The sequence below is a fragment of the Sminthopsis crassicaudata genome, chromosome 4 (assembly GCF_048593235.1).
Source record: "Sminthopsis crassicaudata isolate SCR6 chromosome 4, ASM4859323v1, whole genome shotgun sequence".
NCBI classification, from domain to species: domain Eukaryota; kingdom Metazoa; phylum Chordata; class Mammalia; order Dasyuromorphia; family Dasyuridae; genus Sminthopsis; species Sminthopsis crassicaudata.
The window spans coordinates 312,356,347-312,373,593 of NC_133620.1; the positions used below are offsets into that span (position 1 = coordinate 312,356,347).

At 31.6% G+C, this 17,247-nt stretch overlaps 1 protein-coding gene across 1 annotated transcript in view; it reads left to right on the forward strand.

Annotated features, from left to right (window-relative positions):
• The window catches only part of SEC14L1 (SEC14 like lipid binding 1), a 95,844-nt gene that overhangs the window by 64,425 nt on the left and 14,172 nt on the right, over positions 1-17,247 (forward strand). Inside the window, exons 7-12 of the mRNA XM_074260227.1 lie at positions 1,241-1,350; positions 2,620-2,809; positions 4,191-4,279; positions 6,138-6,208; positions 13,162-13,333; positions 14,646-14,780. Of these exons, the coding sequence (XP_074116328.1) occupies positions 1,241-1,350; positions 2,620-2,809; positions 4,191-4,279; positions 6,138-6,208; positions 13,162-13,333; positions 14,646-14,780 (767 nt within the window). The remainder of the gene's footprint in view (positions 1-1,240; positions 1,351-2,619; positions 2,810-4,190; positions 4,280-6,137; positions 6,209-13,161; positions 13,334-14,645; positions 14,781-17,247) is intronic.

Here is a 17,247-nt window from a genome sequence, read left to right on the forward strand (position 1 = left end):
CCCCCATCTCTGTAAAAAGGAAGTGCCATTCCCATATTTCTTCTTTAAGGCCAAGCTTGGTCTTTAAGATTATTTAAATTTACTTTTTTTTTTGTTCTTTGTTTTTATTTGCTGTAGCAATTATGGATGTTCTCATGATTTCTGTTTATTTCATATTGTATTAGTTTGTATAAGTATTACCATAGTTCTCTATATTCTTATTGTTTCTAACGGCACAGTAATATATTACATTCATATGCCATAGTCTGTTTAGCCATTCCTCAGTTGACAAGTTTCTTTGTTTCAAGTTTTTTGTTGCTATGGGCATTATGGTATAGATAGCACCTTTTATTTAGTCTTTGATTTCTTTGTGGTATATGTCGCATAGTGGGTATCGCAGGGTCAAAGGTTATAGACATCAACACTTTGTTAGGATAGTTCCAGTTTGTCTTGTGACTGGACTATTTCACAGTGGCACTAACGGTCTATTATAGTGTTTTCCCCTCCACAACCCTTCTATCATTGACTTTTCCATTTTATTTATCTTTGCCATTTTGTTAGATAAAATGATATAGCTCTTAAAAATTTGAAAGTGCTTTATATACATTTATCTCATTTGAACCTTGAAACAATTTTATGATGCAGTTACTGTAGATATTACAAATAGAGAAATTGGGGCTAAAAAGAAATCAACTAACTTGCCCATGATATTATAGCTAGTACATATCAGAGGTGGAATTTGAATCCAGGTCTTTCTGAATTCAGATTGACCACCCAACTTACTGTGCCACATATCCTCTTTTCTAACAAGAATACCATTTAACTGAAAATTTTCTTTCCCTCAAATTTTTCTAGAATTTTTTTGTCTCTTTGGCCTCCATCATATGCAACCTTGTCATATGCATATTTTATTTATACATACACATATACATATACATGTACATGTACATATACATATATATAAAATCTTCTTCCCTTTTCTTTCAGTTCCAAATAGAACATATGTTTCTGGAAGGCAAAGACTGTTAATTTTTTAATCTTAGTATTCCCTAATGACTGCCACCTAATAGGTAACATTAATAAACAAAGCATTAACAGATGATTGTGAAGTTGTATTAGCAGTATTGGATTAAAAAAAAAAGAGAGATAAAAGTTTTGAATCTGCTACACAGTAGAAATACCAAAATTAAATTTATTCTTCTTCAAAAGTATTTGGGTCTTTCATCTAAATTAATAAAGTTGTCTAAATTATTTGTTCTAGACAAATTGGATGCAGACTACATCAAGAGGTATCTGGGTGATTTGACTCCATTACAAGAAAGCTGCCTGATCAGGCTTCGACAGTGGCTCCAGGAAACCCATAAGGGCAAAGTAAGGAATGAGTAATAGAGTTGAAATTCCTGCTTTCTTAAAGCAAACCCAAGAAGAAAAATATAATTTAATTCAGGGAACTAACAGTCCTACTCTTAGTTTTTTATCCATATAAAGAACATATCTATTGGTGTTTTTCCTCTTAAATCTAAAAGTGATTAGATCAGCATTTATTTCACATAGTTCAGAAATGCTTTGGGATAAAACATGCAATAATATTTTCCTATATATAGTTTGTCATGTTTATCACATAAAACATATTACAGAAAATTTCTGTAACCTAAAAAAAGATCCAGCTACTAACTTGTGGTTTTAAAAATCAATAGATTCTTTTGAACCCTAGTTTAGGATTATTTGAGAACTTTCATCAAGGGGATTTTCAGTATTAAAAATTAATGTAAAACATTAGTTTTAGAAATCATGCAGTTAAATTTAGTAGTATCATTGACTCTACTACTACTACTTCCACCACTACTAAATCTTCTACTTAGCACTTGAGGTCAATTTGGAAAGGCTATGAATTACCCTTCAAGTTTTCTACTCTTCCATTCCTCTTCTTTTAAAGATTTAGAAATCTGTAGTGATTCTCATATTTGTGAAGAATGAGAGGAGCTTAGTTTTGTTTATATGGATATAGCTACCAAAAGAAGATAGGCATTCCATGAAATTCGTCTACTATCGTCACTATCAGACAAATATTTGGACTCTGTTGTCATTTGTGTTATATAAACTTGATGCTACTTAACCTATCATTGACATGTTAAATATTTTTGGAGGATTTTAATAGTGATATGGAATTAACATGTTAATCAAATGAACAGTGATACACATTTCAGTAAGATGATTCACTAGGAGTAGAAGGAAGTACAATTAAGAGGCCAGAAGAGGAGAGCAAACTATTTTATGTGAAAATCAGCCCACAGATGTTAACACATTTTCCAGCTTTAAAAACTAGCAACATATGTTACAAAGAAATGCCAGTGAAGGTTTCTGTGGGATCAATATTTATTTGGCCATGAAACACTTTTTAGCCATTTTAGAAGCTATCCATAGGTATGTTTTATCCTGTGCTAAAACCAAATGAAGCAGTAAAAGAATCCTTCAATGGTAATAATTCTTATTTTGTTAAGTGATGTAAAGAAGCTTAATTTTTCTAATAATTATTCTATACTAGTCCAATCCTTGGAAATTAGGTTGAGTAAGAGGGAGGTTCTCTTCTCTTTGCATATATGTTTTTCACATTGATTAGAATCTTCTTATTCTCTATAGATTCCCAAAGATGAGCATATATTACGTTTCCTCCGTGCTCGTGACTTTAATATTGACAAAGCTAGAGAAATCATGTGTCAGTCATTAACCTGGCGAAAGCAGCACCAAGTGGACTACATTCTTGATACATGGAACCCTCCCCAAGTACTTCAAGATTACTATGCAGGAGGCTGGCATCACCATGACAAAGGTATGGGCTATATGATATTCTTACTGCAGTTTAAATGTATTTTGGTAGTTCTAACTTAGAATAGTCAACAATTTGATTTAGTTGGCAAAATATGTCTCATTTATTTTCTCAGTAAATACAAACCTGTTATTCTTTTTCCAATAATATAATTTAAAGTAATGAAATTAATATTTAGGACACAAAGTATATCTGCATTGATCTAATTCTACTGATTTAGTTTGTTTTCAGCCAAAGGATTTTATTTCTATTATTTCCTTCTCAGTTAAATAGGTGTTGTTGTGTAGAATTTAACAAAAAGCTACATACATCCTTACAGTTCTCAACCCATCTATTAGTTTTTCATCCAGTGCTATTCTTGTCCATTTCTTTCTATAACGTTTCTTTGGAAGATCCATCCAGTATTCTGGAGACTTTCAAGCTCTAGTTATTTAAGTCTTTCTTTCCTAAATTCAATGTCATCTCCAGTGAAATCAATAGAACAACAATTTAAATAAAGTGGAAAAAAGATAGGAAAAGGCGCAGCTTTTTGCCCAAGCTTCATTTTTCACAGTTCTTACTTCTACCCTAGCATAGAAGAACAATTACAAGTCAAAGGGTTAATGCTAAAATATAATATTTCATGTAGGAAGGTTATGTACTCCAATATAAAAATGTGTAATTTACAAAGATAAATTCTCAAAGAGGGGTGGTTATGGGAAAGTTAACACTATTGCTTCTGTAAAGGCTAAGTGTAAGAGTTTTATTCCTGCCATGAAAATACTAAAAATGACCTTCATTAGAGATAGTTTAGTCTTTTTCTCATTTTAACATGTTAGGAAATAGAAGCCTAGAGAGGTCCAGGATCATTGAGTGAAGTAGTGAAGTAAAGTTAAGAGCCTGGAATTAGAATACAAGTCATCTCTTTCCTAAGCCAGAGTTCTTACCACTTATGTAAGTAGTGCTGAAATGCTTTTGGACAAAATATAATATTTTCCTGTATATAATTTGCCATGATTCTCATGTAAAATATATTATGGAAAATTTCCATAGCATAAAAAAGATTCAACCAATAAATTACAATTATAGCCCTTTCAGCCATTTATAGCTTATTTAATAATTAATAGGTTTTTATCAGGAATCTTTTTTAGTATTAAAAATAAAGTGACTTTAATATTTTAGATATAATACAGTTAAATTTTATTCTTATCTTTGACTTGACCATTAATCTTAAACTTAATACTTCATGGAATTATGTGGTCAGTTTGAAAATATCTTGTTATATATAGAAAATTCTCAGTAGAAAATGATTGCTATTTTTAATATAGGGAAATAATGTACAACTTAACTAGATTATGGGAGAGAAGGTCTATGACTCATTTTTCAGTCTCTCTCTTTTTCTTAGATGGGCGTCCACTCTACGTGCTTAGGCTGGGACAGATGGATACGAAAGGTTTAGTTAGAGCACTTGGAGAAGAGGCTTTGCTGAGATACGTAAGTGTGTGTGTGTGTGTGTGTGTGTGTGTGTGTGTGTGTGTGTGTGTGTGTTCGTGTTAATATTTATGTTTAAAAATTCTTGTTAGTATTTTATTACAACGTTAATATCACTAGAATGTTACATTAGTCTATGCTATGTGTTAGTTACTAGAAATGCAGACAAAAGTGAAATAATCCCTGCCTTCAGAGAGTTTACATTCTGTCAGGGGTGACTGTGTGTGTGTGTGTGTGTGTGTGTGTGTGTGTGTGTGTGTAAACAAAAAATACATACAAAATAGATACAAGGAAATTTGGGGGAGAGTAGAGGAGGACTAGCAACCGGAAGAGTAAGAAAGACTTTTTAGAAAGTAGTGCTTGAGTACCTTAAGTGTTTAAGGTACTTGAGTTTTAACAGGTAGAAGTGAGGAGAGGGAGGACATTTCCTGGGATTGAAAACAGTCAATGCAAAGGTGAAGAAATGGGAGATGGATTGCCGTTTATGAAAAACAGTAAGACTACCAGTTTGATCATGGGGAACATGAAGAGGAGTAAGATATAATAAGGCTGCAAATTTAAATGTCAAGCAGACTATGTATTTAATCCAAGAAGTAATAAGAGAATGATATTTTTAGACTGACAAGCTCTGTGGAAAAAAAAATTAGAATAAGGAGGCGCTTTAGTTAGGATGTACATTAAATAGACTTGCATTAATACAAGGGATGGGCACTGACAACCTAGATCAGAGTGATGGCTGTGTAGGTAGAGAGATGGGAGAGATTTTTTGAATGTAGAAATGACAAAATTTGGCAATTAGATATTAAGCATAAGTAGTTGAGAAATCTACCAAAGTTGCAAACCTCGCTGACTGGAACCAAGAGAAAGTTTATAGGGAGAAATTAATAAGTTCTGGTTTGGACAAACTGACTTGAGATGCCTGCAGAACATATGTGTAATAGGCAGTTGGTGATGTGATGCTGGAGCTAAAGAGAAATATTAAGGCTACATATATTGATTTGGTAGTCATCTGAATAGGAATTAATAGCTGATGAGACCTCCCTGACAGAAGAGAGGCAGGCAGACAGAACCTTGGTATACCCATGATTAAAAGTTGTAAAAGGAATGACTTCTAGTACAAGAGAGGGAAAGATCAATTCTTTCACCAAGAGAAGACAGTGTTACTATTCCATATTTAAGTTATGAGGGATGATAGAAATATCCAAATTGTATGCTCGAGAAACTTAATGTACTTATATTTTTGACATTTATTGTATGTCTAGGCTAAGACAATATATGGTGCCAAAATGCTCTCACATTTAGGAGTATTCTAACTCCATTCTGAAGATATATGAGGAGTTTCAAACTTTTTTCTTTAAATATTTGTTGACTAATGTAAATATGTCATTTTGGATGGCTAATAATTAATAAAATATAGTATGTCTATATTTCCATGTAAACAAAATATCCTGGTTTTTGTATCCAGAAATACTGCTTTTAACATTCTTGTGTCCTGTGTATATGAATGACAAAAAGTACTATATTTAGAGGCAGAGAACCTCAGTTTTAATCATGCCTGTGCTACTTTTTTCTGCCTTTATGACCTTGGGTGAATTTCTTAGGACTTAGTTTCTTTATCTCTGAGATGAGAAATTGTATTAGAAGACCAACAGAAAACCCCTTTAACTCTAAATGTATTCTCTAATGACCCATAAAATATCTAAATCTATGACTTTAAGTGCAGATGTCCTTGCATAGTATTATTTGTATAGCAAAGAGCATCATTCTTAGAGAACATTAATTTTTATTGTCTTTTCATCATAATTCTGTAGTTATGCCTAACAAAGGTAAATATTTTTGTGGGTGTTCTATAAATACACAGGTTCTCTCAATAAATGAAGAAGGATTAAGAAGATGTGAAGAAAATACAAAAGTGTTTGGTCGACCTATCAGGTAAGCATAGGATTTTATAATTGTATTTAGCCCAATAAGACTCTCTATTAAATAGTTTGAGAGTTGTTTAAGGCAGTGTCTAAAGTCTTGAAAAATAGTAGTTTTTGAGTTCTAGAAGTTAAAAAAGAGATGAAAATAAAAAATTTTCAACTTGTGGGCATTATCATAGCGTGGGAGTAGAGGAATGTAAATTTATATTTTAAGGAAGTACAAAGCAGAGGTGGAAATTACTGCACATATTTTAGTATAATTCATGCATAATATATCTATTTTAGTTAAAATAAAGTTCCCATAGTGAAGCTAGGATGACAAACTCCTTCCAACTCAAAATTAACTCAATACTGTGATATGTGCAAAGTCAAATGTAAGTGTGTGTTCAATTTAACTTTAGCATGATCTACCACAGTAGTGTTTTCAAGTAATATAAGTTCATAATCTATGAATTATATATTATTGTGCTACTAGATATACACTTTGAATGTGAAATATGTGAAAAAATTGTTTACTTATAAACAATTTTCAAGCCATTCAGAAGAAATTAGTGGGGCTGTGAAATTTTTATGTATAAGTAAAGAATATCATAATGTCTTTATATTTTTCATCATCATTAGTTTTGGTTAGTCCAATATAGCAAATTGGATAAATACATAATTAGAATAAATTAGTAACAGAAACATAGAACTATAAAGGAAAAAAGTCCAAATGATGATTTATTAGTACAGTTATAATTAAGATTCACAAAGAGGAAAGTCCTCTGTTTGCTTTTTTTTTCTTTATATATATATATATATATATATATATATATATATATATTATATATATATATATTCATTTTTTTTTACATATTTCCATATGAATCTCATTGGGATAGAAACCCATGATGAGAAAGAAAGAAAAAAAAAAGCGAAAATAATATGCTTCAATCCGCATTCGGTCTCCATAGTTCTCTAGATGCAGATGGCATTTTCCATCCAAAGTTTATTGGAATTGCCTTGGATTACTGAATTGCTGAGAAGAGCTAAGTCTAACACAGCTGATCATCATCTATTTGCTTTCTACAAAAGACTTAGCTAAATATAGCATGAAACCCAATAAATTTATATAGTATCTTGAAATTGTACCTACAGGATTAATGAGCTTACGCAAAAACAAATTTTTGGCATCAAAACTATGTGGTGCAAAAGAATTATTTGTATTATATAAGGCTGTTTATGGAATCTCCTAGATATAAAAGCTTTGATTGTACTGTGTGTAACTGTTGATTTGTTTTAAATGACGCATGTTGAATCATATACAAATATTGTTGTAGATATGGTGGAAAGAAATGAATAAATGGAAAAGCATTTATTAAGGATTTACTGTGTTAAACGCTGGGGATACACAGAGACAAGCCAGACATTCCTTCTCTTATAGAACTCACAGTGTGAAATGGGGAAACAATGTAACACGTAGGAGGTTTCAGGTACAAATCAGAGGGAAAGATCTAGTGGTTCTTAGGGTACACTAGCAACGTAGGTAGTGTAGTATAGCTTTTTTATTATCTTTTCCCTTGTTTACATGTGTGATCCATTTTTGATGTTCAGGTTTTTGACAGTGCCAACTGTCCTCATACAACTTGAACTCAATTCTTTTCACCCTCCTCATTGCTCTCTTTGACTCCTCTTGATACTCTGCAGTTTTTCAGACCAGAATACTTTCAAATGTGGTTTGATCAGGTCATCATCATCATCACTATCATAATCATAACATTTATACATGTTATTCCAGGTCTTAAGTAGCTCTGGCTGCTTAGAAGATTGGGGCTGTGTCATCTGTAAGACATTTATTAGGTCACATCTCCACAGGTATTGCTTTCCTGGACAGAAACTTTGGAGGCTAGGCTGGAAAAGTGGGTAGATATGTTTTTCCCCCTGTAGCTTCTTGGACCCAGAATCTGAGAGAAAGTAGTGGTAGAGATCATGATAATGTTTTGATTAACCCGGCACTTGCCACTTCCTATCTATCCTTTATAAAAGAAAATTGCCTATGTGTCTGAAGAACTTTGCAATCAATCATTGGAAAAACTAAAATCTTATTTTGCTTTTGAAAGAGATGAAATATAAAATGAGGATCCTGAGCATTCATTTATTATCATATGTACAATATGATGTTCAGATAGATTAGGGAAGATTTGCTGGTTTTGGCTGCCATAATTAACTTTACAGAGCAGTCACGAAGATAAAATGTGTCATTATATGTGAAAGTATTGTAAAACACTTTGTTGTCTCTTTTATCCTTAGTGACCAATTGATATTTTTCATATTAGAAATTAAAAGTTATAAAATCTTTAAAATACTTATTAATTTAAAATAATAAACATTTTATAAAAGGAAATAATAAACATGTTGTAAAAGGAAAATATTTTCAAAAACAAAAAAATTACTGGCATTATTTTTACTTATTTTTCTTAATCTCCTTAATGTCTGACTTTATAGAAGGTAGCTGGATTCTTATATCTGCTTTTTTATTCAATCTGTTGTGATATGATTTTGGTTAAAGAAAATCTGATCTCATACAGATACAGTTGAAAAATAGAGGTATGTTTTAATAATTTTGACCTCATGGTCCCCCTAAAAAGGGGTCTTTGAGAACTACCAAATAAACAGGCAAAGTTTTTGAATTTATACACTGTTCTAGGAATGAACATTGATGTGATGTGATGTGATGTGATATGAAAAATTTAGATATACAGATAAATCACCAAATTAGATTTTTGTGTGTTTCTCAGTTTTAAATTTAAAAAATTCTACTCTTCAATGAAATGGAAAGTAAAGCTCTACTTCCTAATAACTTGTCTACAAAATCAGTTCTTGTTTTATTTTTAAACTCTAGACATTTCTAAGTATCAATGAATATATAAGCCATGGGCTAATTATATATTTCACACAAAATATTAAGTTGGAAAGGACTTCTGCAGTCATCATCCAATTCATGCTTGAAAGGAGAAGCCCTATTATGACATTTCTCTTATTTATGAAGTGATAATCGCTTGTAATTATCATATAGCCTAAGGCTACACAGCTCCTTCTACACTTGGACAGCTCTAATGATTAGGAAGTTTTTTCTAATATGAAGTCTGACACCAACTTTTACCTCCTACACCATCGTTTTTCTATATATAAAGTAGCAGCCCCAGATCTTCTCTTTTGCTAACTGATCATACATATTCTCTTCAACTGTCTTCATACAACTTGAACTGGAAGATTTCATCCTATTTGCTCTTCTCTTGATGCTCTGCAGTTTTCCAAACTGGTGTTTTCAGACCAGAACACTTTCAAATGTGGTTTGATCAGGTCATCATCATCACCACCACCATCATCATAACATTTATACACTACTTTAAAGTTTGCTACACCCTTTAAAAAAAAAAAAAGTTCTCACAACCATGTGAGGCAGAAGCTATTATTTTCCTAAAAGAAATTGCAGTTCAGAGATTAATTGACTTGCTAGAATTGCACAACTATTGCTGAAGCAACATTTGAGAGATGATCTTTCTGAGTCTAACATTGTCTACTGTGAGTACAATATCACCTCTTTTCCTTCTAACTTTTCTTCCTAATTTTCCTGTTGAGGGTATTACCATTCCTTCCAGTCACCCATGCTTGCAACCTAGGTTTCATCCACAAGTTCTTGTTCTTGTTTATTCCCTGTGTTCAACCAGTTGCCAAGTCTCGACATTTCTACCTTCACAACAGTTTTCACTGACACTACATCTATCCTGTTTCAGACCCTTCTTACCTCATGCCTGATCTATTATAATAACCTGCTAGTTGATCTTGTCTGAAATGTCAGCCCATTTTGCATTGAGCTGTCAAACTCATCTTTGTAAGGCACAAGTCTGACTCTGTGATTTTCAGGATCAAATATAAAATTCTTTGGTGTTTAAAGCCCTTTATTACCTGTCCTTTTTCTATTGTTACAATATTAATATTAATAATTAATTATTATTAACTTTATTATTATATTAATATAATTAATTATATATTTTATATATATTTATATATATTTTTAATATATATATTAAATTTTATAAATATATATATATAATATATAAATATTTATATAATATATTATATAAATATTTATATAATATATTATATAAATATTTATATAATATATAAATATAAAAATATATAAATTAAATTATATTTTTAATATATATGTTAAATATTAATTATTAATAATAAATATGTGTTACAATACCACAGATTTTGTAAATCCTGACATTGGCCTCACATATGATACTTCATGCCATAACTCCTAGTATTTTCACTGCCTTTTCTCCATTATTTTCTTCTCATCTCTGTCTCCTGGCTTCCCTGACTGTCTTCAAGTCTCAGCTAAAATTCTTCAAGCAGGTTTTTCTAGTCCTTAATCTGAGTGTCTTCCCTTCAGAATTACCTACAGTTCATCCTGTATATATTTTATTTGTATGTAGTTTTTTACATTTTATCTACCCTATTAGGCTGAGTTCTTTGAGAACAGGGAATGTTTTTACCTTTTTTTTTTTTTTTTTTTTAAATATTATCTGCAACACATAGCAGAGTACCTGAGACAGTAATAAATAGGCTCTTTGTTAATTCCTTATTATCATTTGACTAAATATAGATCCTTTGATCATTCCAATGGAAACTGCCTATCAAAGTGATATTTAACTATAAATAATCCACTTTAATTATTAATTAATTATTAGTCCAAATACTTAGCCATTTTATCCATAAAATAGGGTATCACAAATGTTTTGCTAAATTTTAGGTAAACTTCATTTACAGGCTTTCTGATTTGCCAGTTTACTAACCTTTTCAAGAAAGGAATTGAGCTGTCCTTCATGTGATGTTAAGTGACTTCTTTGAAATCACTTTTCTAGATGTTCCTAGCCATCTCTTTATAATTCATTCTAGTATTTTTCCAGGAGTCAAAGTTCATTGATTTATGCTGTTGTTATTTTATCTGAATAAGAAAAATGAATAAACTTGTGATATAGGATATTGAAAGAAGCATTTGACCCATAAAGTCATTGTGGCATAAGGTGAATAATAATCTGATTTATCAAATAAGTAATATAAATTTTACTAGCATCATAATATTGTAATACTCAAATGGTTTTGTGTTCTCTTCATCTGGATTGGAAGGAATTTCATCAATGAAGGTTACAAACCCCATTCATACCTATCAGTTCTTTTCTAACCACCTATTATGCTGCAGTGCCCAATATGCTATTGGTCTTTTTGGTTTTCTTCTTATGGATAAAGTAAAACAATGTACCAATCTGGCTGTCCATTTCTCAATATTTAATGACTTGATTGGGAATGAAAGAAGTCACAGCTGTAAACTTCATGGAATTTTTTATATGATTAATATTTTCTTTGAAACAATGAACAGTGAATCACATCACATATACACAAAAAAACCCACATCAAATTGCTATCTTAACAGATGGAGAAAAGATTTATTATTGATGCATGAATCATTCATCAGTCATCTCTCTTGTGTGTATACAGGCCACCATTTTGTTAGACTAAAGTTCAAAATCAGTTAAAAACAAAAAAACAGAAAAAAATATGATCTGTCAATCAGAAGAGCTATCCTGAACTCATAAAGCAAATAATAAAGAAAATAGGTAAAGTACATTAATACCAATTATAATAAAATTTTATACATAATCTTAATTCAAATGAATCAGTTGTCATTATAAGGAGACAAAAAGAACTGCTTATTATTTTATCAGTTAAAGATATCAGATTTGGAGGGAATTTTCCAATAAAGTCCATAGATTTTTTAAAAATTGTATAAAACAAGAACTCAAAAAATTGGCAAGACAATTATAAAACAAAAAGAAGGGGATTTCACATCAGCTGAGGAAAAATTGGAAACTACTGTGTGATGGAGTTCTATAAATATGTATATGTATATTCACATGTGTATTTGTCTATAAGGGATTACTGATCATGTCATTCTGGTTGAGTTCATTTAGCTAACTCATGATATGAAGGGGACCATAATTTTAGATCTGAATGTTGATCAATTAATTCTCTGACCTTAAAAATTATGACCATATTTTATTATTATTAATGTACTTGTCTGCTTTCATTAATTAAAAGCATATGCTGTGTTATTCATAAGGAATCATGTAAAGATTATAGATAGTTCTGGACAACTAATTCTTGGTAATGACTCAACAAAACAGATACCCTATAAACAGATACATTCTTGGGTGGTGGGGTTTTTTTTTTTTTTTTTTTTTGAGTTCCCAAATACCTCATTTAATAATGTCCTCTCCCCCCAAAAACTAATGAATTGGTTCTATTAAAATTTATTTTCTTGAACCTGCCTACTATTCTAACAAAGAAGAGATAAGGGGAAGAAAAAGAGTGAGAGTGTGTGTGTGTGTGTGTATGTATGTATGTATGTTGAATGCACACACATTTTAAAATTTTGCTTTTGGGAGCTTCCCAGTGAAGAAACTTCCTTTGCTTAAACTAGCAGCTTCTAGACAACTTCCATATTTAGTGTTTAAGGTACTGTTTTTGAGTGACTTATACTTAGTTACATAGCTGTTATGTAACAGAAGTAACTGTGATAAGATTGAATATATTGCCAAATAAAAATTTGCCTGGTAAAATTGCAGAACATGTATATAGATATTAAGAGCTTTGCCAAAAAAAGGGTGGGGGGGAAAGTGCCTCCTAAATTGTGAAATGGATATTAGCAATTGGGATTATATGACTTGCCCAGGGTAACATAGCTAATAAGTATCTGAGATTGAATTTGAACTCAGGTTCTCCTGATTCTAGTGCTAATTTATCCACTATGCTACCTAGATGCCCTGATAATAGATTTTTAACTGAAAGAGTCCTTAGACATCAACTGTTACTACATTTGTAAATGAAAAAAAATATTTTTAATATTGGTAGTTCATGGACCTGTCTAGTAGATTTGGAAGGATTGAATATGAGGCATTTATGGAGACCTGGGGTGAAAGCACTACTCAGGATCATTGAAGTTGTTGAAGCCAATTACCCTGAAACATTGGGTCGCCTTCTTATACTCCGAGCTCCAAGGGTATTTCCTGTCTTATGGACACTGGTGAGTTTGAATACTAAGCTAGTTGCTTTATCATATGAAAAACTCTATATAGAATTATACTTATGTAGTAGTAAAATTTTACAAAAGAAGCATGGAAAGTATTTTTTGAAGGTTTTAATTTATATATGACTTTTATTTTATTTTTCTGAGGCTGGGGTTAAGTGACTTGCCCAAGGTCGCACAGCTAGGAAGTGTTAAGTGTCTGAGACCAGATTTGAACTCGGGTCCTCCTGAATTCAAGGCTGGTGCTCTATCCACTGTGCCACCTAGCTGCCCCCTATATATGACTTTTATTAAGAAAAATAATAAAATGTTTGATGAAGACAAGAGTTTTGGTGGTATATTTGGAGAGAATATGGGGAGGGGAGGATGGGAACTAATTTCTTTGATTACTTAGGTGTACTTGGTTCTGTTTCCTGGAATTGAGCAAATGATGGTTGTTCTACTCAGAGGTTATCTCTCCTTTTGGAAGAGGACAAATGATTTGCAGAGATAGAAGCTCTGTACAACAAAATCAAATTAGTTCTGTCATACCAGTAAATAGATTTCATTCTGACAGTAAAACAAGAGGGTAGAGTACTTTGCCCTGTTGAATAGCTTTTCTTTGTTTACATGGGACAGTGAAAGCTGCATAATCTGCTTATTAATTCTCAAATATAATTCTGTTCTCCTTAGTATTGCCCCAATAGAGCTGGAATTTGATTCAGTAATTTTATGCAGTCCTTGATAGCAATTGTTTTTTTTTTTCCTTGTCCTGTTTCATGCTTGTAACAACACTTAAAAATGGAACAGATATATGTTTTTGATAAGCAAGTCTTAAAAATCAGTCCATATGAGCTTTCTGCTTCAAAGTTTTCATTTCTTCCTTTAATCTAATGGTTTCCTTTCTTCTTTTCTTTTTCTCTTCTCTGATTTATCTTTTTCTGATTTGAGGAGACCTAGAATCTTGTGATCTCTCCCTCTTACTGATTTCTATGGGGAAAGAAGAGAGTCCTGTCAGACTAGGCCTTTCCTTTGAACAGAGCCAGCACTCTCAAACATCTTTTCACCTTTCACAACTCTCACTCTTTACCTTCTGTGATTAAAAAAAGCATTAGAATAAAATTAATTTAAAAAAAATAATAAAAACTATCAAAAAGAATAAAATTAGTTGATTTTTCTGCACAGCGTGGTATGCTAAAGTACTTTATGGAAAAATTGTGTAAAACTATTAAAGATTAATAATAGTTTTACATTTACATATAAAGGTTAAGAAATGTAATTTTAAAAGTCTAGAAACTTGCTAGAATGTTCTCTTTTTTCTTGTCCACAGGTTAGCCCATTCATTGATGACAACACAAGAAAGAAGTTCCTTATTTATGCAGGCAATGACTACCAGGGTCCAGGGGGTTTACTGGATTATATTGATAAGGAAATTATCCCGGATTTCCTGAGTGGAGAGTGTATGGTAAATATTTAAGCCTTGTAGAATATTAGACTCCTTTTTCCCACTTCTCTACCACCACCCCCACCAAAAACAATAAGGCAGATATTTATTTATTTTGCATAAGCACTTATTTTAATTTAGTGGATTTTGAAGTATCTCCTATTTAGTTTTATTTCTGGTAAAATATAGCAAGTTTGCCAAATGCTAATTTCTATATTAGCAAATATGAAAGTTCTTCTGTACTGATAATATTTAATATTTAAACATATAGAGCTTAAATTATCATTCAAATTATAATTCAAATAATATTTAAGTCTATCAAAAGAATTTCATATTTAAAAGTATCCTAATGAAAATCCCTTTGCAGTGTAAGAATCTTTGAAAATCAAATAATGAAACAGTTTGCAAATAAATCTTATATATAACTCTACTTTTTAAATTTAAGCTCCTTGAGAGTGAAGATCATTTCATTATTTTATCTTTGTATACCCAGCACGTAGTACTGTAACTGGAACATGATAGATTAGATCCTTAATAAATGCTTGTTTATTGGCCAATTGATTCACATGTTGGATTTTATTGTCCTATCATTGAAAATTATTGTTGAGTTATTTTCAGTCATGTTCAACTGTTTGTGATCCTGTTTGAAGTTTTTTGTTTTGTTTTGTTTTGTTTTTTTTGCAAAGATACTATTGTGGTTTGCTGTTTTCTTCTACAGCTCATTTTACAGATGAGGAAATGGAGGTAAACAGGATTAAGTAACTTGCCCAGTGTAATGTTCTGGTTAGCTTTTTGGAGGTCCTCCAAACGGGACTTGGTTTCAGTAGAATTATCACCACGTGAATAGTCAGGAATAAAATCCTTCACAGTCTGTCTCCTTCGCCTGGGCATGGGCTAGCTTTCTGGGGGACCTCCGAATGGGTCTTGGTTTCAGGGGAGGAATGCAGGAGGCAGGAGAAACTACCAGGAGGCTGATCAAAGATAGAATCTGGCTGACTTTGTCTTCAGTTTAAATACTCTATTACAATTACATCAACTATTACATCACCATGCTAAGTACTAAGTATATATAAACTAGATAACCTATAAATTAGATAACCATTGTCTTATCAATTCTACTGAGTTAACACCTTATTGTATGATTAAATCAATCAAGCTGAACTAGAGAACTCATATGCTAAACTAGACCATTGTCTTATCAGTTCCACTGATTTAACACCTTATTGTAAGAATCCTTGTTTCAAGTACATTTCTCCAGAGTTCTGGCCCATTACAGCCCAGGATCACACAGGTAGTTCTGAGGTCAGAACTAGGAAAAATGATTCTTCCTGACTTAAGGTTCTGCACTCTATTCACTGAACCACTTAGCTTCCCCATTTCAAAATTGAGCAAGCAAAAAAAAAAGGTGGTAGGTTATAAGTATGGAATGATGAATGTGTTGTATGTAACTGTATTGGTTTGGATTTTGGGGGAGTTTATTTTTAAAAAATTCTTTGAAAGATATACTATTGAGAAAGGACTTGTTTTTAGGCAGTAGTAATAATCTTTCACATCTTACAAAATTAAGCTGAATAAAATAGCACTTGATTTTTTTTAAATTAGCATTTACTATTTTACTTTAAGTTTTTTTGTTTTGTTTTGCTTTGTAATGAAAATTCTTGCTTTACAATTCATTTTCCCTTTTATCTGTCAGTTTTCAATTTTATATTATTTCTTCTCCTTAGTCACTGAATTTTATATTCTTTTGAGTTTTTTTTTCTTAAACCTTAAGCCATGATGCAGTCCTTAATTTTTGTGTGTGTTTTGGAAGTAGAAGATTCACGTAGGCCATATTTTGGGTACTCCTGAATAATTCCAGCAAAACTAATTTTTTATATAAATACATATCCTATAGGATGTTAGGAAACCTTTGTTATACAAAACCCATCATTTTATGATTATTAAAACTTGAGGCAAGCAAAAGGTAAGTGATTTTACCCCATTTCAAACAGTTAGAGGGTAATAAGGTCACACAGTAGCAACTAAAGCTAACCTAAAATGAAGATTTTCTGTGATTTGGTATATACTTATCACTATAGGAAGAAGTTCTTGGCCCTGAATGTCAAGCATCTATTAACTGAACACTCACCCTTTTAAAATGTAAATACTTTGAATTTACCTCATTTGTTTAAATTGGGATCACAGAAAATGATTTGCCCAAATGGATAAGCCACATTTAAAAAAAAAAAAAAAAAAAGACACTCAAATCAACTTACTAATTTATCATTCCTAGTTAGAGGAAAATCCAGCTATCTAAAGGGCAGAGACAAAAAGCAATTAATTAGAAATCCATAATTCATCAAATAATTATTATGTCAACATATCTGTAGAAATAGGTAACATCTTTTATGTATGTAAGAAATGGCTCCTATTTTGTTGCTTATTTATTGAAAAAGAATACTAGCCGCAAACAGATTTTGACCACATTTATTTCCTCTATAGCACTTCC